The 24,102-nt window shown below is 38.5% G+C and overlaps 2 protein-coding genes across 2 annotated transcripts; both read right to left on the bottom strand.

The window, feature by feature from the left end:
* Nucleotides 1-5,083: 5,083 nt before the first annotated feature.
* LOC117411768 (liver-expressed antimicrobial peptide 2-like) lies at nt 5,084-8,484 on the bottom strand. The gene is made up of 3 exons (XM_058989109.1): nt 8,346-8,484; nt 6,850-7,032; nt 5,084-5,666 (listed from the first exon to the last, which is right to left on the bottom strand). Exons 1-3 carry the CDS (start codon nt 8,412-8,414, stop codon nt 5,631-5,633), a joined length of 288 nt encoding a protein of 95 aa, XP_058845092.1. The 5' UTR covers nt 8,415-8,484; the 3' UTR covers nt 5,084-5,630.
* Nucleotides 8,485-11,198: 2,714 nt separating this feature from the next.
* LOC117411787 (bone morphogenetic protein 15-like) lies at nt 11,199-15,031 on the bottom strand. The gene is made up of 2 exons (XM_034019553.3): nt 14,542-15,031; nt 11,199-13,159 (listed from the first exon to the last, which is right to left on the bottom strand). Exons 1-2 carry the CDS (start codon nt 14,861-14,863, stop codon nt 12,297-12,299), a joined length of 1,185 nt encoding a protein of 394 aa, XP_033875444.2. The 5' UTR covers nt 14,864-15,031; the 3' UTR covers nt 11,199-12,296.
* Nucleotides 15,032-24,102: the final 9,071 nt, after the last annotated feature.

Below are 24,102 nucleotides of genomic sequence, written 5' to 3'. Positions count from 1 at the left end.
TTGATTTGTGTGTAACGTCTGGTTGCAGATTGGATTGTAGACTGCAGATGTGTGTGCCTGGATTGGCAAGGTTTGTAGAACACTGCTATTTAAAAAAAAACAAAAAAAACAAAACAAAGTATATATATATATATACTTTTTTTAAATAGCAGTGTTCTACCATATATATATGTATAATTCATATTTTTCTATTGATTTTTAGTTTATACAGAAGTAAAAAAATTGGGTGTGGGTAACACAAAGTTCATCAGATATTTAGAGTTCCCAGTGTATTCAAGGTTGCCAGTTTATTTTTGGGAAGCAGGGTATATGAGGTAAGGGTCTCTCCGTCAGCTGTTTTCTGTTACGGATACCTCAAGGATATTTAAACTGCCAGAACAAGGATTTAAAAAAAAAAAAAGCTTAATCCTTATTTGCAAATACTAGATTTTTCCAGTTTGTTACCAGTATCCTTTTTGTAACCATACAACCCACAAATATCAGTTTTACTTGGGGTCCTGACCAATGAATCATTCATTTTGTAATAATTATTATATATATATTTCTCCGTTAGGGTCCGACCCCATGGCAGTGGGTAGTTCTGATACTGATTTAATGAAAAATATTATATAATTCTTAGAGACAATGTGGCCTAGTATAATGCTTTGTGGTCTGAAGGGCAATATCCACTAAGGCTGGCTGACTAAAGGGAGATTCAAAGGGGAGATAGAGACAGTCCTTCTCTTGCAAAGAAACGAAACGTACAGCAGTGACTGAGTTCTCAGAATTTGCTGAATTCCAGCCAGTTGGCTCACACATGATCATAGATATTAGGAGACAAAACAAACAAATCTATGTAGACTCTGTCACTTTCGACCTCAAGGCCATTGCTGTTCGTTCCTATCTGCAGAAATGTAGCTGCACTGTTTTGCATCCTTTTCATTACTTCATTCTTGCCTGCTAAAGGAGCCCCTTTCCTCTTCTGCAGACCACCGCTTCACTCCACAGGGATCCCCAATGGCAGACCCGGGAATGACCATCTTTAGGCTTGCTCTCCACTGTAGTCAAAGAACACCTTGCTATGAACTGTTAAACCCTGAGTAGGGTGGCCATATGGCTCCAGGTCAAGCAGGTCTATTTGAGACAATGCAGTTTATGCAATGCATTGTGTTGTAGTTCACTGTGGGAAAAGGTACCTGAATTTGTAGAAATTAAAAAAAAATAATTCAAATATTTCTCTTCACCTACCCCCTCGAGGGCTCTTTATAGAGGAATCAAATTTGAACAAAATGTTTTGCAACCCACATCCTTGTTCTGCAGATATTACGGCGCATGCAGTTGGCTTACAATTGGGTTTGATGATTGCTTCTCATTGGCCCGGCATTGATGCCGCTGGCAGACCCAGAAAAACTGGGGGAATCTCGGCACACTTTTTTTGTAGCTAGATCTCAGAAGGCGAGGGTCATGGGGCTTCCAGAGTGGCTCACCTGGTAAAAGCATGGCCTCATGGTGTTATACAGTCAAGGGAGCATATGTTGGCTTCCTGGCTGTGCCAAGCTGGCAGTCTTAGCTAGGACCTTCAGTTCTCCTGAACTGTTGTTGGAATTGCAGTGGTGACGGAACATAACTGGACATTCTCAATTAGGGAGAACATCCAGGGTACTCTAAATAAAGCTTTAAAAAGAAAAACAAAATCCAGGTTGTCACTGTATCAGGAGCAACGCTCATCCCATTGTCATTAACAAATGCAATCTGAAACATCTGTAGGAGGATAGGAGCGTATGATAAAAGTTTGCATGTCTCAAGATCAACAGATACAGTGGATGTGTTTCAGAGGAGACAGGTGTGACAACTATTTTTATAACAAGAACCAGCTGTATTAGACCACCCAAGTTAGACCCGCAAATTGATAATAACCCATGACAGTCATTGTACAACCCACAAAATAAAACGTATATGTGAGATCACTGGGTGATGTAAAAAACTGCTTTGTCATTATCAACATACAATTGTACGTACACTCCATTCATTGATGGGCTCTGTAAATGTAAATGAACCAATGTTGTAGTTTTCTTTTTCTTTTACTGAATCGAAATGTAATTTGAATAATTTAGATCAGATTAATCATTGTCTAAAATGTTCCAGAGGAAGGGAGATACCCTGAACACCTATCCCCACCCCTCCACAGCAAATAGTCTGGACTAGCATTCCAGTTGATGAAATCTGGGAGATTACAAGTCAATACTTTTGTCAAACCAAAGTTACATCAATGAACCCACCCAATTGAATGTATGATAATGTTAAATAAATACAGTCTGTCACTTGGCTGCCCATCAAAACAACTTTAGACAGGGTCTGGTGATCAACTGTGACTTCTTGGAATGATTCCAAAGAAGGGCTACTTTAATTAACTGTTACGTTTTCAAAACATTCTGGCTGTTTGTCTATATTGAAGTAAACTGAAGCAGGATGTGACCACATGTAGCAGGAGAAGCATTGTTCCCTTGCACAATAGCTGTCAGTTGCCAGGCCTATCAACCTCCTTAATGGTACCTTAACTCTGATCACAACCCACTCCCACCCAATATAGTCCTTAAGATTTAAAAAAAAAGAGTGGAGATTTACAGGATGTACTCCTAGTAAAACTGTTTAAAGTACATGGTGCTAACACAATCATTCCAGTAAATACTTACTTAATACAAGTATACGGTATATTATCATCACTTTTGCACTCTTTTCCATAATGCACTTCTTATTAAAAGAACGCAGTCGACAAATGTAAGTTTCTTTTGGGAGTTTGAGTTCTTGCAGGGAAAACTACTTAAAGAGTAAGTAGTGGGGTTCCGAAAAAAATATACTTTTTACACATAACTTTCAAATCTGTTTCAAAGCTCTTTTCAAAACGGCTGCTCTAGTGCACTGGGGTTTGAGATCTGTACTCTAAATCACTGCAGGAAGAGCAATTTAAAAACAAACAAAAAACAAGTTCTCTGGCTTTTCTGTTCCATATCACATCATGTATCATTACTACTGTGTTACCTGTTTGACAATGTGGGCAATAATCTTTACACTATCAGTGCACTAGAGCAGCCATTTTAAAAAGAGATTTGAAACAGACTTTAAAGTTATACGTGTAAAAAGTTGTGAGGATGTTAACAATGAAAAGAAAACAGGTACGTTATTTACAGTTGTAGCAACACGTGAGGACATGTAACGCTATATTTTTCAGAACCCCACTACTTACTCTTTAAAATGCTTGCTGGTCAATCACTCTTCCTTCCTTTTTTAAATATATATTTCTCATAAAAAATAATTATTAAAAAAACAAACATTATAAATGGCTGCCATTTATTTTCTTTAAAATAACTCAAACTCCCACAAGCTTCATGCATTGGCTTGCTTTGAGGACCAATCGTTTCTGTTCCTATAAATATCAACTTCTTGCAAGTTGACCGGAAGTGCAGTTTTGAAAGTGTTTTGTAATATTTATTGTACGTTTTTTTTTTGTTTTTTTCCTGTCCCAGTTTTTCTTTGAATCTATGAGTGAAAGCAGGAAGTGATGAAAGAATTCCTTTAGACAGTTTTTTTTTGGCCACAGCTGACCCTCAAACTAGGCGTGTGGGGTGACGTCAGACCAGGAAGAAACGCAGCACTGCGAGGTGATCTGGTGAAATGTGCTTGCCTGCACGTTTTAATCATACACAGAAAATAAAACAGTTGAACAAAACAGCACACAGCACTTTGAGCCAAACTAAATAGACAAACAGAACGGACTAACACTAAACAAACAGTGAATGAACAAACAAGTATCGTGCTGGGTTAAAAGCCAGCATGCTTAACAATTGTCAGTCTCAGTCTCTCTCTCTCTCTCACCTCTGCTATTCTGCACTACAAAAAGATTGCTGAGTTGACAATACCCATCTTCTCTCTATATTTGAGGCTATGGTGTACAGTGTGTATACAAACAGTGGATGATTTATTATAGCATGTATTATACCAAATGACATGACTGGATGTCTGACAGGCTGCTGCTGGCAGGCTTGGGTAAAGGTCTCTCTCTCCTCACAGTGGCTGCATTGGAACATTGAGCTTGACATTTCCAGCCACATTGTTCATATGGATTACGGTGACCTACTTTGTAATGTACTGACTGGCTGAAATTGTGAATTGGGAGCCATGCAAAAATACCTGGAGTGCATTCCTTTTTAAAAGGTCCGTCATGGTTAATTTGCACAGAATTTGCAGTTTAATTTGCTTTTCCATGCTTTACCATGGTAACCTTAATAATTAGCTGCGGCTTTGCTATGCTTTCACCATTGTATACTGCAGTAATCATTAATTAGGGATATTTCATTTTAACAAAAGTGCTCAATAGCTTTGTTTATGCTTTAAAAATGTTTTAATGACCATTTCCCTCACTTGAACAGTTCTGATCGACGTTATACCAAAAACAAGTAGCTTTTTTTTTACATGACTTTATTAAAACAGTTTACACCCCACTCTTTAAAACCATTAGTTCAAGCTACCAAAGTCTTAAGTGGCTCAGAAACACAATGACTGGATTTGGAGAAAACCGAACCTCTTGCTGGTATAAAAACCTTGACTCCGGCTAACTTGTCTTCTCGTACATTCAGGTCTTTTCAGTTTTTAAAAAAAGGGAATTCGATGTCTTCCATTGTCTATTGTATTTACAAATCTGTTCATGTCAGTTTACTAAATATTGGGGCACTTGTCTTTATCTACTGCAAGTTTCCTATATTACAAAAGGAAGCTGGAAATCGTATTATTAACATTTATTAACTTATACAATCTGGACTACCCAAGTCAATGCCTAGCATACTTTTTGCTTCCAGGCGTCTTGGTAGAATACAGCATTTTTTATAAGCATTAAACAGCAACCCTTTTGTTTTTTAGTACCTTGATACCATAACAAAGTGCTCTACACATGAGTTTTCATAATAACCTTTCCTCATAAAATTTGAAACAGTCCTGTTTTCCAATTCACATTGATTATATAACATAGCAAATATATATATATACTGTGAAAAGGTTTCACCTAACACGGGTTCGTGCCCCTTTAAAATTACGACCCAGGACAGAGAAATGGCGTTTTCAAAGCGCGGTTGCGCTAATTTTTAATAAACACAAAATAAACAAAATACAAAACAAACACCTAGCTCTGTACGAGCTCTAACTAAACAGGTAATTTCCCTGACTAACTTGCAGGACGGCTAAGCCGTTTACCTGGCACCGACACAAACTCACCGGTTTACCCAGCACTTACTCTTTTATGACTGCTGGGAAGCAGAGCACCTCTTTCTGCCTCCCTCTATTCAGCAGCCTTGAGCAAACTGACTGCTCCTCGTAAATACCCTGCACCTGGCTCTAATTTACAATAGCTACCAGGTGCAGGGGATAATTAATAATAAAACAATTAACAAAACTAATTAACTAAATACAAAAAGGTGCAATTTTTCCTTCAGGTAGGTTTTAACCCCCTCCCTGCTGTCTCACACAACACACTGCCTTACAATACATATACAGTACTGGTATTATTTCAATATTTCAATAACTGGAGTAGTTAAGAATTGCCGTCCATCACTTGCTCGTATTTCTTCATGCTTCCAAATAAGACTCCTCTCTCACTCCTCTTAGGATTTGAAGTTCTGGTTCAATGAACAATGGCCCTCCCTGTCAAGAAGGAGAAACAAACTCAGTCAATGAAAAGGCTTCATGTTAAACCAATGCTGATTTCAGATAGACCCTTCTGGACCTATATATGGTATGGAGTAGGGGTAGCACCAAATAGTGAACTACTGAAATACAAAAGTAACGGTCGACCTCAGAAACGGGTCGTCGACAGCATGTCATGGAAGTTTATTTGCGTTTGCAAATCTATTAACATATAAATAACATCTGAGAACATGAATACATAGTTTTAAAAAAAACCCCAAGCAGTGTTGAAAGTGCATTGCACAAACAGCATAGTGTTACAAAACAGTATGTTCACAAACAGAGCAAATTTTTAAAAAAGTGTCAACTAGTGGACTTATCCCAACTATACTAGGAGTTGTTCTCCCCATAGTAGGAAGGGTTCATTTATATGAAATATACATTGTGATATGCACTTTTATGTAAAGGGGACATCTCTCACAAGACTGATTCATTTGTTAAGCTAGTGGGAGCCCTGATATATTGTACAGATGATCTGACAGACTGCTATACAAGACTGCTTGTACAGCAGGTGAGTTGAAAGATGCTTCAGTATGTAAGACTGACACTAGTTACTGATGTGTAAAGTAAAATGCTGGCCATATTTTGAAGTTACATTTCAGAGAAGAAGATTTTTCTTTATTATTATCATAAAAATGAATATAATTGCTCTTTCGTGCATCCAAGTTGTTTCTTTCTAGATATTTGCTGTTACAATTACTTTCAGTCAATCTGGAGAGCAGTCTCCACATCACCCTTAACGTCCCTGAAGGAATCAGTTATAGTACTCTTATATGTACAGTTTTCCCATGCTTTCCCCCATGGTTATCCTCTGCATTTATCATAGTTTACCATGTTCTGCAAAGTTTCACCATACCTCTCTGTGCTTAACACTGCTTACCTATGCTTTACCATGCTTTTGCTGTGCTGTATTACATTTTGCTATGCTTTCACTAGGGAAAACTTTCATAAGGGTAATCACTGAGGATTGGAACCATTTAAACACCTTGCAGGTGTCGTCAAGTGAAACCAGTGTAGTCCTGGCTACCCCTGTTGACCCACAGCCTGTATAGTTAAGCTCTCATTTGCTCACTGTATGAAACAGATGAGAATAGAGTATATCGCACACAACAGCACAAGCACTTGGCCATGCTAGACTTGCCTGCAGATCTTGGTTGAACACTCGTGGTGGTGCTGGCAGTACGCTCCGTGGGGTTTGGTACCAATGTTTCTCCAGAGGGGGGTCATCCGAGCGAACCGCTTTACAGCCTGCCAGCTGAGGGAGGCTGGACTGTCAACCACACTGGAGGAATCAGCTTTCTGGATGGGACTTGAGCAGACCTGGCAAAAAAGGAAATGCAGTCAGTTATACTTCATACTGTGCTCATTCAATGCATGTTATTCCTGTAATAGTCCACTGCTTTTATTAGTATTTAAAATATACCTATATAAATATGGAATTCATAATACAGATGTTCATACTTCTACATGATATGCAATAGGAATTCACATCCTGCTCATTTGATCTGAGATCTAAAAACAGTAAAACAAGGAAACTCCTGTTACAGTGTGTGTGAGTCTCTTGTAGTAAAATGCCAAGTTCGGTCCTATTTTTAATATTTCAACGCTGGCGGTATTTTGATTCCCCACTGTTTAGATTAACCCAATACACCCCACTATCTTTAGTTTTCAAGAAATAGGATTGATTTCAATTTCACCCCAGTTTACTGCAATGTAACCTTGTGAGACAAAAAGGCATTAAAGTGCGTCTGAGTTTCTTATACTTTTGTTTTTAAATGTATGGGTGCAGTTTTACCCTGCCAAATTACAACTTTGACCAACTTTGGGTAATTAAGCTAATCAAATTTCAACACAAGTAAAAAAAAAAAAAAAAAACTAACAAAAAAAAAAAAGAATGTAAGTAACATTCAGTGTCTAAATATCGTAATCCTCAATGCTACCATGTGAATGAAACACAGGACAGAAAGGGTTAAGGTTCAGTTAGCTAATCAACGATTAAGTTGTTTGTTTAGGTTCTGTTCATGTAGACGACCTTCCTCTGTGCTTATTTCCACATCAGTCAAACAGTCGAAAAACTGAACTGAGCAAAGTCTACGGATGAATATCCCAATATCTCTGGTCTTTCCAGCTCTCTTCAGCTCTGGGGCTGCAGCGCTCAAAAAGAAGCTTCCCAATGCGCTGCTCATTTACGTGCAGCAGGCTAGATCTACAGCACAGGAATAGCTCAAGAACACTACAAGTGGAGCACGGTCATTTACCCATTTTTTCCCCCATGCTTATATTGTTTACTGTGCTTTTTAAAGTTTTCACCATGCTTTCCAATACTGTAACTTACCATATTTGCCCTGATAAAAGTTTACAACAGTAAAAGCATAGTGAAAGCATGGTAAATCCCAGGGAGGTATGGTATAGCAAATCATGGTAAACTATGTTAAATGCATAGCATAACCATGGGAAAAGCCAAACTGCAACATTGCCATGCACATTTACTGTGGTACACTTTCACAAGGGTTTATACGCATTAAAAAAAAAAGCTTATATGCATTAAAAAAGCTTTTACCTTGGTCTGCAAATCCCAGTGTATTAATCATGAAAGGAACTGCATTGCATTATGATATAATCTTGTATATTACCTGATAGCTGAGCATTAGCACCCCAATGCACACCACTATAGCCCTTGAGTTAAAGATGTCTGACAGCATTGTGAAGGAGGTGGATGGAGTTCTTGCTAGCAATCCTGCTGGGTTCCCGACCTCACTTCATCCCTCACTCTGATATATGTACCCAGGCTGACGTCACACATTTGTTAAATACTGGAATCTTGTACTGATTAACTGTTACATTACCCCAACTGTGAGCCAATTGCTCTCTCTGGCACAAGCCAGCTCTTGAGTAAGATAGAGACTGCTGTCTTTATTGTGAATGATGTGCTATCTGAGTGAATAACTGCCAGAACTGTTTTGAGGTTTCAGTGAGTGCATCAAGTTAACAGTCATTCATCAATTCTCGTATATATGCTTATATATTTCAGAGGAATTGAACTGGCATGTTTGCATACTTTGCTAAAATTCTTTTGGATGTAATGTACATAATGCAAAGAGCAGGGATTCTATGGATCAGAAGGTACAGTACACTTCATGAAGCATGTGCCTGCTGAACATAGTTGTATGAGGCTGGAACCAAATGTTTGTGTCTGCTTGCTGCTGTCCAAACATTTTAAGCACTTGATTAATTAGCATTCTCTTTTCACATTGTTCCGTGGGTCCCTTTATCCTAATACGTATGTTATAAACATACATCCCCGGCCATGACTTGTAAGTATGACATGATCATAAACAGTAGACCCTTGTGACCTACATCCACCCTGCATGCACATAAGAGCGTTAAATACTGTGTAATAAATGTCCTCAGAGTGGCGTATAAGCTAATAAGACTGACATCAGCATAAGAAACATTGCCCCTCGAAGACAAAGCTTGCCCTTTAGTTCAAGGGTAAGAGTCTTTAACACTTATGGTCAGCAGTTTGCATCTATCGCTTGCCTATCTATTCAATTCAAAGTTGCCAATTCATTACAACTGTACGTACATATGGACAAGTTCCGTCATTGATCCCCAGACTATGATACTCTCAATGACTTGTGGTAAAGATTGTCATATCTAAGTTGTATTGCAATTGGACAAGCAGTTCTGAAGATATAACTCTATAAGTGTGGCACATAGTATGTATGTGCATGCATGGGGGTTACATATGTGCAGGTGCCTTAGCTCTCTTATAAATGCATAGTCTTTAGCACAGTCTTTATATCACTCTTTATGAGGCCCATTGGATATGTAACTTTTATACAGGGAGGATCATAATTTTGGCTGTAGGTAGAAGCTGCTTGCACAGGACACTGTACTTTGCCATCAAAACTCTGCTGCTCATGAATCAGGGAAAATTCTACTGCCAAACAAACAAGAATGCAGCAGCTAAGGTCAAATAATGTCGACAGTCCCAAGTTCTGAACAAACGGTTCAACTTTGATCCTCATTGTCAATAGTGTTAGATGAACTGGGCCAGGGTTTAAAGGCACGACCATGTGGTGTGCAGGGGGAGTCGTACAGTCAGGAGTGTCCAGGCTAAAAATAGAACCAAATAATCAAACAGTATTCTTAATTATTGTGCACACAATGGACAGGTATGGCTGTCAAGTTAGGAGTTTAAAGAAAAAAGTTTTAGCTTAATTTTTAAATATTGAATTTAACAAGATCATCCAAATGAATGAGATTTGAAAAGAACTAGCAAAAGTTGTGACATCCCTTCTGCATTGTCATTTCATTTATTTTAGGAGTGAGACTACTGAAATGACCTTAAATGGGCCTCACTCCAAACGACTGCTTGACTCATGTGGAAAGAGACTTGGCATTTCTGGTATTAGTGTCTCACGACTATTTCAAAACGAGAAATGCACAAGATCTTCAGGACAACCATTTCTGAGAGGATGATTTATTTTCTCAGCCCTTTATTTGCAATTCCATTATTGAGCAATAACACAACAGCTGTCTTCCATAGAAAGTAATGGGAGAGCAGTGTCCGATTGTTGTATAATGTATAAAAGACACTTGAGGTCATCCGTATTTATTTCATTAGTTCAACGGTATAGATTGCCAATCTGTTAGATCAATAGATCTTGTAACAATTCTCCAATTCACCTTTTGTTTCCTCAGCATTACCAGCTTGAGAAGCTTGTCATTTTTATGTGAAGGGTGATACAAGATGTGCTTATTGTCAAATTCATGTCTCATCACATTGCATCACGCTACAGGAATGCATCCTGATCTTTAGCTTTGCCGATCATTCCAAGCTCATTACAGCCAACATGACAATCGTGCAAAGGTCACAACACGACATCCCTACCAGCAATGTTCCTGTCTGCAGTGTGAAGGACAGATCGCGGCAGTGCTGTTCTTTGAACTGTTGCTTCTGAAGGACAGCGGATTCCACAGACTGCAACTTAATATATAAATAAATCTATGCCTATATGCTGTGAAAAATAAAATAATGGGAGATATATAAAAGTGTTATGAAAGGGACCGTAAATGCAAAACTTGAGATGTTTTACAGATTTGCATTGCTAATAAAACATGTAAAAAAACAAAATATGCACCTAACCCGTTATGTTGCTAATGAGAACTGTTTCTAAATTGACTGCTTTTGAGATTCACACATAACACAAATAAGTATTTCCTCACGTATTTCATCTCAGCTATTTACTGAGTTTTGTTACACATCATCTTTACACCCATCAGTGTTTTTCTTATTAATATGTATCCCTCTATCACCCCCTGCTGGTCAGTTAAACTCAGAACATTAATTCACAGGCTCCTGTCTGCATCTAAGTTTATCTTTTCTAACTTTCATAAAAATAAAAATAAATACTTTGAACAATTGCGCCCTGAAGTAAACGCTTAGGACTCAAAGAGGGACATCTTTTAGGAAATATATAAATCATAAATGAATAAATCAATACAAAAAAATGAAAGAACATTGGCAGGGGGGTCAGTATTGATTTTTGTCTCAATTATAAAGCTGATTATCCTCTTGAATTTGGAGCAGACTACTTGGATTGGAAATTTCAATTTACAGTAACAGGCTAAATGACGTGACCACCAGGCAATAGGAGTTGATGAGACTAACATATAGAATACTTCAATTCAGTGCAAAGGTCTCAGTTTAAGAGCTATACATATTCAGAGCTTTAAAAATATTAACTGGCCAACATCAAAAATAAATCACAGCACAGGCGATATTCACATAACCTTCTCCCCAAATTTAAAAGGGAATGTGTTTCACTGTAAAAGTCACACTGTCAACACTGAAGAAATCAAAGTTGCCAAAAAAACAAACACTTTTGAAGAAGTTGATTTATGATGACAAGTGTAAATACAAATCAATATTTTAATACATTTATAAATAGAATCTTTCTACATCAATGTCAGTCATACAGACCAAGACTCACAGAACTGCTATTGCTAAAGCCTTCAGAAAAAAATCCCTTTATTTAAATTTAGTCTATTCCTAAAGACTTTTGAAGACATACAATTTGTGCAAAGTAGAACAAGAAGCCAGTAAAAGCTGTGCAAAAATAACTTTATACACAAAGTATTGCACTTTCCCAGAAAACTTTTCCACCTTTGAAACTGTCACGGGCTTTCTCAAAGAGACAGTCCCTTGATAGAGAGAATGTGCAAGAAATGCTATTTGGAAGAAAAAAAAAACGGCATCCCTCTCTGATTCCCCCTCAACACTTGGATTAATTAAAAATGATCAAGAATGGTCTCCTTCATAAATGCAAGCACTGTTTAAGCCTGGATTACAGCAAAAACGGTCAGCCACTGTACCTGCAGCACTGCTGTACTACTAGTATGGCTACAATGGTGCTGTAACTTTGATTGAGTGCAGATCTAAACACGACAAACTTGGGGAAGCAAAGGATTCAAGTACATTGTTTAAAAAGACAGATTTCATTGTGAGTGGAGAAGGAAAGGGAAGCGGGATGACGTTTCAAAGAATCATAGTTTTAGCCTTCATTCCTAGTGTCCCATTATCTGCAAGTGCAGGACTCTGCAATCATGTCTTCATACTCTTTGTAGACGATGTTGCCATTCTGCTCCATCATCAGCACACTGATGGGCTTGTACTTGTAGGGGACGCAGGAGGGCCGGGGGACTCCACTGTCCACCAGTTCGTTAATAAAGTTCTGGACGATGGCGTGGTTGGGTGAGTTGTAACCATACTGAAGGATCCGGGGGCAGTCGCCCTTGCAGTACTTCGGGTTGTAGTTGTGGGGGGCTATGATCCAGTGTTCCCACCCTAACTGGTGAAAGCTCACCCTGAACATATGGAGCTTGCATTCATTTCTCTTTATGTTGTTCTTGTGCAGGTAATTGGGGATGTCTGAGCCGATGTTGCTCAGCTGTCTGGTTCTCCTGGAGAGCAGGTGATCTTTCTCCTGGTGAAGCACCTCCTTCTGGTTGCTGGTGAGACTCTGCCCATTAGTCTTTTGACTGTCGTTAAGGTAAAGCAGCAAGGCCGGAACCTGCAGGCAAGATGATCGGAGCTTCTTCTTAACCCTGGAAGCGCGTCTCGTTCTTCCTGCTTCGGTACAAGAGTACTGTATACACAGAGATAGTCTTCCTCCGAGACAGTCACCGGGCGCAGCTATGTGGGAGGTGATGTCCGTCTCCACCCACTTGTCTTCTGGCTTGAACGAGACGACCCATCCGTCTTTCTGAGCTGTGGTAGGCTCGTCCTTAACGGGTGGATCTTCAGACAGTAACTTGAGCTGGCAGGTAACCTGGCGGTGGAGAGAAGACTGCGGTCGGGAATGGACAATGGCTGCCTTCACCATTTTCTCTGTTGGAAGGATTTTCAGCTTGTATTCAACAGTATGCATACACCAGGGATCTAAAAATAAATTAAACGAAAGTGTTGGTCTTTAATAATGGTACACATTCTGTCAAAATGTAACAAGCCTCAGGTTTTCATAAAGCTCACATGATTGTGTAAAAACACTGAATGACAAGATTTGCTGGTCACTTGACATGGTTTAGAAGCAAATATGTTACTTATATGAATGTATACCTTACAGGATACAATAAGGACAACATGGGAAGTGAAACCCCATACTGTAGGTGACAGACAGTAGGTGGCAGACAGCCACCAGACTGATGCTGCAATAGAAAGTTATGAAGTGTTCTTGTGTCTCAGTGCAGCCATAAGCAATATAATTAAGGACGGTTTGTACCATCACCAAAATGTTCAAATGGCCCCTAATTTACTGCATATTAGTAATTGGCCTGACCAAAATAAATCAACATTAATTCAAAACAAATAAATGGTCTGTGTGCAGTGCACAGAAGACATTAATATAATCTGCTCACCTCATTTTAAAAAGTAATACCAACATGTTGCATTGTTTAAAATGATTACACCATAAACATTTCAAAGCAACCAGGTACAAAAAACGATTCATTTATTAAGACACAAGTAAATTTACGCAAATCAATATTTAAATACATTTAAAAATAGAACAGTTCTACATCAAATCTCAATCGCAAGATGTAATAACGAGAGGAATTCATTGGGCCCTAAACTCGTCGGGTTCTACCAAATTTGTTTTAGCTATAAGAAATCCATCACTCTATCAACGTCACGTTACCGCTTATACCGTATTTAAAAAATACTGCATACAGCAAGTTTTACATTTAAAAACGTTGTTAATGAGCAACAAAGGCTCCCAAAGAGACTATGATTTTGCGACAGGCTTTAACAATATTACTTTAGTAACTACAATAGATTTAAAAAATCAATAGATAAAACAATTAAACAAAAACTGAACAAACCATGTTACCCGTTATATATCCATGCCATTTAAAAAATAAAACTACATGTAAAGTGTCTATATGTACACAAACGTTTCGGAGAATCTGAACTGGTAAATACAAACATATACCAGATCTACCCGATTTGCTGTGGGTACTAATACTATTAGTAATAGAACACAATTGTGTGTTTGTATTTTCAAAAGGCCTACGCTAAACAAACTACACGCTATCATAAAAGTTGCAGGATATTTTAGAAATATAACAAGGCTGTAAACGTGCATGTCTGCATGGTTTAGTAACCTGATTGTGTTTTTTACTGACACGGAATATCATTATTCTTTGCTTACGCATTCATTAAAGAGTCATGTGATATCAGGTCGTGATCAATATGCGTACTTCGTTACTTTTAAATAGGGCGGGCGGCATTGTTCTGTATATTGCTAGTCAAACTGTGACACTTACCTGTGCCTGCTCTGTACCGCGTATCTGTTGTAGATGACTTGACCAGTCTCACCGTGTTTGCTCCCACGGTTCTGTTCTCCCTGGGCCTCCCGTCCAGATCCGCTGCTCTAGAATACAGACTCATCATGTACTGTAGGTTTGGATCATTCGCCTGCCTCTTGATCATAGTTCTTTGCGGTTGATTCATCCGTTCAGATAAAACGTGATTGAGCAGAGACGAAGGCCGTTCCCCAGCATTCTCTTCTCGGGTTAAAGCTGCAGACTTCAGTAAAACCATGAAAGTTAAAATATTGAACACGTTGCAATGGTGGGTAGCCTTCATGTTAAGTCTTCTGGTATGAGTATGTCTGCAGGTTAGAAGGCTACCATTACACCCAAAGCAACTAGGTACTGACCCTGGCAGTGATTTTGCGGACCTGTGTTGTTGATGGAGTGTTTCGATTCGGCGTTTACTGTGACCCCAATTAACCCCTTGTCAGATCAGGTGACCTTGTTCTTTCACCAGTGGTTTAATTTACCGTACCGGTAAGTTATATCTCAGAAGTGTTTATTTTTAAATTATATATTTTTAAGCCATAGGTAGACTGTATGTAAAACATATATATACAGTACTACGAATCTGCAATGTACTGTTAAAATCCTGCTGAGGTATTATGCATGCATATACAAAACAGTTCCTCCTGTAGCTTGTATGTTTGTTGCATATGTTGCGTAGTATCATTACCAGTGTCAAACCAAAACCCTATCAATTTATGACCGGTGGAACATCATATGCGAGTGGCTTAGGGTGCAGGGTTTATATTTTACACCAGAGGGCGCTGCATACTGTATGCTCGGGATTGAGGCGCGTAACATTATATGTAAATATATAATGTTATATATGCATTATACACGATAGGGGTCATATGCAAAAAAACACTCATTATCATATAATAAACGTACTCCCCCAACTCAACACCACACGACCATCATGACAGTAAACATAGACATAATGAAGCTTTCTTACCTTTGTATAGTGATCAGCAGATGTGTCAGAATATTTTTTTTTCTATGGGTAAATATCAGGACTTTCTTCCTATGCATCGGGACGAGGGACATTAACTAAGAAATCGGGACTGTCCCGACCATATATGGACTGTTGGCATGTATGCATGACATATATCAGCAGCATGTATAGAATAGCGAAGTCGCTGGTCTTGGCTTGGAATCCCAGAGAGTGCTCCCCCGGGTTAGGGAGACAAAACCTGCAGAGACTATTTCTCCTCATCGTGGTGCAGCGAACCCTGCTGGCCAGGCGCATGGAGCGCTGAACCGGACATCTGCAGGACTGGGCTTTGTCCTCTGGAGGGTGGGAGCTCTCTGACATCCACTCTCCAGTTCATGGGTGGAAAAGAGGAAATTTGCTTAGTCTCTTCAGCTGTGTGGGAAATTGCTGTGGTGAGGGAACATAATTGGACATTCTAAATTGGGGAGGATTGGGGTCAAAATAATTGGGCAGTATTATTAAAAACAAACAAAAAAAGATCTTCTGGAGGTCGCTATCTCGAGTTATACTTGAACTAGTAAAGACATTTCAAACACAAGCATTTAGAATATGCTGCTGTCTCTTTCTACCTGCACTGTACTTTCACTCAATTGGTCTAGATGCATTCCGACCATGTGACAGACAGCACAGGAAGTGTTCTGATAACATAAAACATGTGTTTCCACTATTCTATTAGACCAAGGAAAACTAGGGTGTCAAGGAGAGGTTTCATGAGAGATAGTGAAATGACCAAGTCACAAACCATTTTTATGTTCTTTTCAGTCAAATAGAAAAATCTGAAACTCGCATCTAGCCGAGAGTTGTGTGCTGAAAGTCTGTCACATTAAGGATGATACATTTGACATAAAGAATGATTGCACAAAAGGCCATCTGTCACTGTAAATCTGAGGTCCCCTTGGCATTTGGAGATACAGAGTGGGGGGTATTCCCTAACCCTTTTGACATTTTCCCCAATACCTTCCTTCCATTTCCTCCAGATAATGAGGTAAGGATGTGGTTGCAACAGCATGGTTCTCTGGTTTAGTCCCCCAATGTGTGTGGGCAACTAACGACTGAATTATTTCATTGAGGATACTGTGGGAAACATAATTTACTTTATACACCCCCCACCAAGTTTGCACATAAAGCTGAAGACTGTCTGCAGGCAAGTTTACTCATTCTCAAGAAACATTATTAAAACAAACCCCCTGGATTGCAAATTACTGTCCGTCTCAAATGATATCAAGAGGAAGTGGAGGAACCACTTAACTTCACAGGAATCAAAGGTCCTGCGAAGAGCAGGAGGGTACAGGAAACAAAACCATTCTTTAATACTCAGATTTCTAATAAAGATGTGTTGTGGAAAATGAAGCCTGCGTGCAAAATGATATATATTTATTCTGATTTTTTTGGTGCTGATGAAAGATTGATAGCACTGGAGTGAAGTCAGTTTATTTGCAGGCCACAGCAAAGACAGCAATGTAGCACACTTCACCAGTGGGAAAGGGGATGTTTAGAGTCCATGTCCACTAAGGGCTAAATGGAGACCCATGACTCCTGAGATGAAAAGCCAGTGCATTCACCCTAACTCACATTGCAGCAAAAACACATGTCATGTCAAACTACCCATATATATTTTTCAATAATTAAAAAACACGCTGACATTTTTAGAAAGATTAAAATCAATGTAGCCACTTATTGCCATCAGTCATGCTAGGCATATATGTGTTATAAATACAATAATATTTTTGGCACTTCTATAAAATACTATAGGAAATGAAATGCTGAAGTATAAAAACAAAATGTTTTATATTGCTTTTGATTTTAATATCTGTGTATCAAACAGCAGAATCGGTGTTTGTTTATGTCAGGTATAGGAAAGTACAAAATATAAAACCAAAATGCATCTTTTAGCTATAGAGCATAGCACATGCTGCAGTAGTATTTTGCAGATATCAAATGACCCACCTAATCGATATAATCTTGATTTATACTCATTGGCACACAGCTATAGTGTTGTACCTTCAGACAGGGAAGAAAGTGTTTTAGTTCATTGACGGTACTTTACGGAACACACCTTGAAGTCCTTTTTACCAAACTCTCTGAATGACACAGTAAGTTCAGGTGTCAATGCGAGTCTTTGTAGCTCCAAAGCTAGTGTGCATGGGGAATATGTTGCTGGTACACGAAGCGGTTGTGTTTATGAGTGTTGCAAGTGTTGAAACTACATGTCTGGGAGCTGCATTTCTTACAGTATTCCAGCACCATTCAACAGTATTTAAAAGCAAGCAGATGGATACAGTTACCTGGGGAGTAACTGTTACACTGAGGTGTCTAGCAAGGCTGTTTCTATGCACAGTATAATGGCTATGCAGGTATCAGTCTGGTATCTGTCTGGTTATGCAGACAGTTAGTTTTGTATTAGCCCACACCACAATAAAAAGCACCGCTTTGTTCGTGATTCAGTTTCACTGGAAGGAAGTAGAATTCCGGTTGAGTAGGAGTAATGGGCATTGCCAGGGGTAATTAAGGAATTACAGAGGAAGAGAAACAGACTGATAGAATGGAATTAGGTGGAAGGTTCAGGATACCTACTGTACAGCAACAGTAAGTGTTTGGAGGGGTGGTTTTGGCAGACATTATGTTTATAAATTCTGAATTATAAATTAATCATTTTGGTGTTATTATTGCTACTTCCCCATTTTTTTTAATGCAGTCAAACCCGCTTAATGTCATTCCTGTTAGGAATTCAGAATTCTGTAATGTGTGTATTTATGTGTTGTACGCAGTATAGTATATTTTGCTGATTATTACTGGACACCATTGTAATCGATGCATTATCCAGGACTATATCTCAAGTTCCATAGCGCTGCAGGCATGTTCGTTACATCCAGACTTATTTTCCAATGCTTATTTTGGCAAGTGAACTCCTGACTTGGCAACTTGTTTCCATTGACAGTAGAGTGATAATGACACAATTTGAATACCCTCCTCTAATGCTATTTTCTAGCAAGATGACATGAAAAGCGCATTCATGTGACATGTAAGGTTTGACTAGCACTACTGAAGTGTTTTCTGATTTTCATGTAACTAGAAGTAACTGCTATTTTTTAACATTAATTGTAATCCATTTGCACATATGAAAAAAGAAACCTTCAGTTATTGAAAAATGTAATCAGATTACAGTAATGTGTTACTCCACAACATGGTACAGATAGGGTGAACTTAGCTTCCATATTGGTGAAAGCAGTCTCAGACAGGAACGGTAATCGCTGACTGTGCACACCTCCTGCTAATTGCTGGTAAGCCATCGGCAATGCCTAGCGTCCCACCTAAGCCCACAGCATAAAGGGAATGATAGGGTTTGTTGATGACTCTTCTCTAGTGATTTGTGGCAGTTACCAGACTGTAATTATTTCTGCTTCAGGATAGCATACTGACGTCTCGGAGACAAGAGAGATTTTAGTTCTGAGGCCCTCCAGAGTAAGAATCAAGGTGCCACACAAGTACAGTAACCCTGTTGCTGAACTGTTTGAGCTCCAGACACCAGATGAATTAATTGCAGCTGCTGAAGGGCTGTGCTCCCAAGTCTGCAACTGACCCAGGCTCCAGGATCTGTAAGGGGATATAGGCCTGAAATACCTAGCTTTCATCTGGTTGAAATAAATAAACGACTGTGACTGATATTTGAGAGATATGGTTACGGTCCCTTACACCAGGCCTCCAATATATTTAGGAACACATTTTTTTAATAAGAAGATGTATCTCATTGTGTTGCCTTTTTTGAATAGACATTCTCTGGCACTTTCCTTTTATTATCACTGAATGGCTGCACAGTGTAATTGAGCTTTCTCATTGGCTCAGACGCTTTCTGATATTGAAATTACATCTTTGTAAGCTTTGAGGAATTTTAATAGGAATAAAAATGTGTATTTTTATTTAAAAATAAGAATGAGGCAGTTAAAGAGTAAGTAGCGAGCTTCCGAATAATATAGTAATCATGTTCCCATTCACTTTATCAGAAAGCATCCCTTACAGTCTATTTTCTCTGAGGCCCTAATTATTTTACCCACATTTTTCTCACCAATTTGGAATGTTCAATTAGGCTTCCTCGTCACAGCTACTCCTATCAACAGTTCAGGGGAACTGAAGGTCTGTGAACGTACGACGATCCCACAGCCAAGCCAATCACCTCTATACATCCGGGACAAAGACCAGCCCTGCAGGGGGAGCTCACGGCGAGCCTAGTCCCAGACAAGAAAATAGACTTATATAGGCCTGGCCAATAGGAGCTTTTACTCCTTAACCAGTGGGAGCACTAGAGCCAATGCAATGCTCTCTGCAAAATCCCCAAAGACTGGCAACTTTGCACAGCTCGGAAGTGAACCTGCATTGCCCTGACTGTATGACTCCCCCTGCACACCACGCATCCGTGGTCTTTACCAGGTGAGCCATTCGGAGAAACACTAGTTCATCTACAGTGAAAATAAAATGTGCTCATGTCACCTTTTAAAAACGAATTGAGATTGTTTTTATGATTTAAAAACTATTCCAGCCTGTTTTCCATTCACGTTTCAAATTGGTGAACTGATTCATTCTAAAGTTGATATAACTTGCTATGCGACAGATTCACTCCAGTGGTCTAACAGCAGTAGTACCATGTAACCCAAAGCACAGGAAGCAATAAAACAATGACATATCAATCACTGTATTTGAAAAACATGTCGAGGAAAAAAAACAAGCCAAGAACCAAAGGATATTTGATACAGCACAGGACCAGTGATAATGCTGCTATAATGTTAAGCCTTGGTTGTTATCCGTTTAAGCCCATTATTTCTTTTACTGCTGTTGATATGGTCTGCAAACTGTGGTTTAAGCCACGTGGTTTCCAGACTTATCTTGTCTGCTTTTTTATGAAATATAAAATAAGTGGTAATCTTAAAATAATAATAAACAACAGAGTCCTGCTGTGGCACGCTTGCTGTATAACATCTATTTAAACTTGCTGCAGTGACAATCGTAAAACCTACCTAGGCTTACAATGAATGAAGAGTCTGTATTTTTATAAAAAGGTTTACAGCTGTACACTGGCAGCATGCTGTTTTGCAGCCAGTCTTGCTGAAGCCAGGTGAATTTCTTAAACAAGCAGTAATGTTTAGTATATAGTTTTAACCAAAACTATGTCAAGTTAAAGAGGTTCCAACCACGGTTTAAAAACATGTTCTTACTTCTTATTGGGCTCTATTCACAAAAACCTTAAGAGGCTTCATCATAAATGGTTTCTTTATTTTTACTGATACCATTTTTATCAGAAACACCTATAGATCTGTTGTTTATAATGTAACCTTTTAAATTTAGTATGTATAACATTTTTTTTCCCTAAGAAATGCCTTTTTTTCATTACAGATTTGTGGCGTAATTGATTTGAAAGTTGATATCACTTGCTGTCGAACAGATTCACTCCAGTGGTCTAACTGCAATCTGACTTTAAAGATTTTTTTTAAGAACTGTTTTTTAGAAGAGTGTTTATAATCATTCTTGTAGGCTGCACAGCACCACAAATTTCTGTGTACATGTATATAGAATTTTTTTAAGGAAAAGCCAGGGATATGTCTTAGCTGGGTTTTATTAGATCATTTTACAGCACTGGAGAATCACCCAAATTGCATCAATCACCTCATTTTTGAGACAATCCTGGGATAAGCACAGATAGGTGATGCTATGGAGGGTGAGTCTCTAGTGCTGTAAAATGATAAAATCCAGCTATGACATATCCCTGTGGGGTATACATATACACTGGTAAAATCAGCTCCCTCATAATGCTTTCCCTTAAATTAAAGATATACACATATACACAGCAATTCATGCTGCACGCAGTTATATAAAAAGATTATTCGTCAATAATTTCTTTACAAACATTTGACATTTATTTTCAGATCCCTTTTCATGATCTGCTGAAGCATTAAACTTGCCACTGATGACAAGGTGGGGTTGCACTAATGCAATAATAGCTAAAAAAAACTGTTATTACCTGCAGCTAATGATGGGTTTGGTAGTTAAAATCCTATGGCGAAGATTCAGGCAATTAATGTTCTCAAACCGGTCATTAAATGCTGCACCGATCAATTAGGAAGATGTTATTACAATTACTACCTAGTTATTTTACTTTCTTATTCTGAGTGATGAAGGATAAAGAATATCTTAGATTCATGACTTTTGTATACACCCACACACTCATGCCTCAATCAAACCTGTAATATCTGTCCAACTACAATCTGAAAAGTTACTTACTGGGTAGTTTTGTCTTCTCTCCTTCCTGAGGCCCTGTCTGTTACCTGTTTCCACTATCTAAACCTCTGAATTGAGTGTCATAGCCCGTTTGCTCAACATTGTTTTGACAACTTTGGCTAAGTCAAATGTTGATGCAGAGAAGCAACAGCAGGGGTCCTAGCACTGCTCCCCACTGAGTAAATACACGGTCCCAGCTAGATGTTTCTTTCTTTACAAGTAGTCTCTGTTTCCTGTTTTAACCAGTTATGTGTCTACTTCCAAATACTTTGTTTAATTCCTGCTGATTTCAACTTTTGGATTATCAGTAAGAGCCAGCACCATCTACAGAAAAGCTTCTTTGAATAAAAAATAAATAATAATCTCATTCTATAGTAGGTTTACTGTATATGCGGGCCAAGTCACGATGTGCCTCGCACTTTTAAAATAATGGTCACCTTATTGTTTATTAGTACTGACCTCGTTTTGACCAATTAGTATCAACTGCACTTCTAAGAGTGTTGTCTCGTGAAATAATGGGAATCCAAGGAACTCTTTCCTGAATGGTATCCCAATGGAAAAATGGAACCTGCAAACAAAAAAATTCTCCAGATACTTTAGAACAGCAATGCTATCTGAAATAGAAGAGAATGAAAGACAATAGAAGAGAATGAAAGGAAAGGAAAGGCAGATCACAGCTACATAAAATACACTTTATTTTTGTAGCAGCAAACATCTGTATACTATACATGTCACACATAAAAATATACATAACTTCACAAACATATTAGGAAATATTTTCATGTTTGGTGATGACAGTTTTCATCTTGCCGTGCTGGCTGGCTCTTGTTACTACCGGCAACAGCAGGAGGTTTGGAATGGGATGGAAGCAAAACAAAGATGTAAAAAATGGAAAAAGGTTTTTTTTTTTCATTTTTTGCCAGTTGAGTTTTTGTTTTACTCATAATATTTTTCAGGAGATGCCAATTCAAAAATCTCTCCAGCATTGCTCCTGTTACCAAGGCTGCCATTGTCTACCATTGCTCAAATCTACGGAAACACTGCAGATAGAATATACACCCTTGGGAAATGTATTGGGGTGTTTCACCACTGACAGCCTGACAACCTGCAGGTCTTGGCAATGAAATCTTCAAATCAGCTGTTTAAAGATGTGCTGGATAGATTTGGGGGAGGATTGATTTCATAACTGATTCATAGAACGGACATTTGGAAAAGAGGGTTTGAAACAGACTTTAAAACTGCAAGTGTAAAAAGCTGTCAGGATGTTAACAATGAAAACTTACAGATATGTTATTTAAACAGTTGTAGCAACATGTGGGGATGTGTAACGCTATATTTTTCAGAATCCTGCTACTTACTCTTTTAGAGGAAAGTCTTGTTATTTGGTGCTGGCACAACATTTAGAAAAGGGGCTTAACTTTACACAGTTTTGAGGGGCTTGAGTTATAGCCAAGGACGCCTATCAGTCCATGGTGGGTGCTTAACCTCTCGCCCTTTATCTGAATTTGTTATAAAAACAGCAATAGCACTCTTCTCTCACTCCTTGTTATGATGCCGCTATTGAATAACTGTGTGCTCAGGGTTATAATTTGAAGATGCCTCAACATGCAGCTTTCTTACCTGCTCTAAAGTGTATTGATATTTTGATGTAGACGCAGGTCTGGTTTCTACAGTAAACAGGGGTTATACTGCATGTAGGAGAAGAGAGAGTCACACCCATTCTCAGTGCTAAAATAAATCTGTTACAGTTATATTGGTTTGGTCAGGCTGCAGCTCAAAATATTCTTTGAAGATCCAGCTATTGAACCCACTCGTTCTCTCCTCTGACACTGTTTTCTAGCAAGATGATATAAAAAGTGCCTTCATGTGACGTGTATAAGGTTTGACTCACACTGTTAAAACTCTTTCTGACTCCTACATTATGCATTAGCCGGAGTCTTTTTTTTTAAAAATGTAACTAAATACATTTTTTCACATAAAATGTAATGCATTACGCATTTTGTTACCTGTCTAAAAAAGGAACCATTACAGTTACAACCCTTATAAAAAGTTTACCATAGTATAAGCATAGCAAAGTGTAATAACGCATAGTGAAAGCATGGTAAAGATGAGGTAAGCATTGTAAAGAATAGCAAGATATGGTAAAGGATATTATTAAACATGGCAAACCAGGGTAAATGATGCTAAATGCATAGCATGGTAAAAGTGCAAACATACCATGCAAAAATGACCGTGGTAAACTATTATAA

Source organism: Acipenser ruthenus, chromosome 16, assembly GCF_902713425.1.
Source record: "Acipenser ruthenus chromosome 16, fAciRut3.2 maternal haplotype, whole genome shotgun sequence".
Classification (NCBI taxonomy): domain Eukaryota; kingdom Metazoa; phylum Chordata; class Actinopteri; order Acipenseriformes; family Acipenseridae; genus Acipenser; species Acipenser ruthenus.
Note: the sequence above shows the minus strand (reverse complement) of the source record. Positions and strands in the feature narration are given on the sequence as shown.

Coding starts and splice junctions, on each gene's coding strand:
- LOC117411768 (XM_058989109.1), bottom strand. CDS start 8,414: ATGCTGTCAGACATCTTTAACTCAAGGGCTATAGTGGTGTGCATTGGG. Junction 7,033..8,345: donor TGCTAATGCTCAGCTATCAG/GTAATATACAAG, acceptor CTTTTTTGCCAG/GTCTGCTCAAGTCCCATCCA. Junction 5,667..6,849: donor CAACCAAGATCTGCAGGCAA/GTCTAGCATGGC, acceptor CTTGACAGGGAG/GGCCATTGTTCATTGAACCA.
- LOC117411787 (XM_034019553.3), bottom strand. CDS start 14,863: ATGAAGGCTACCCACCATTGCAACGTGTTCAATATTTTAACTTTCATG. Junction 13,160..14,541: donor GCGGTACAGAGCAGGCACAG/GTAAGTGTCACA, acceptor ATTTATTTTTAG/ATCCCTGGTGTATGCATACT.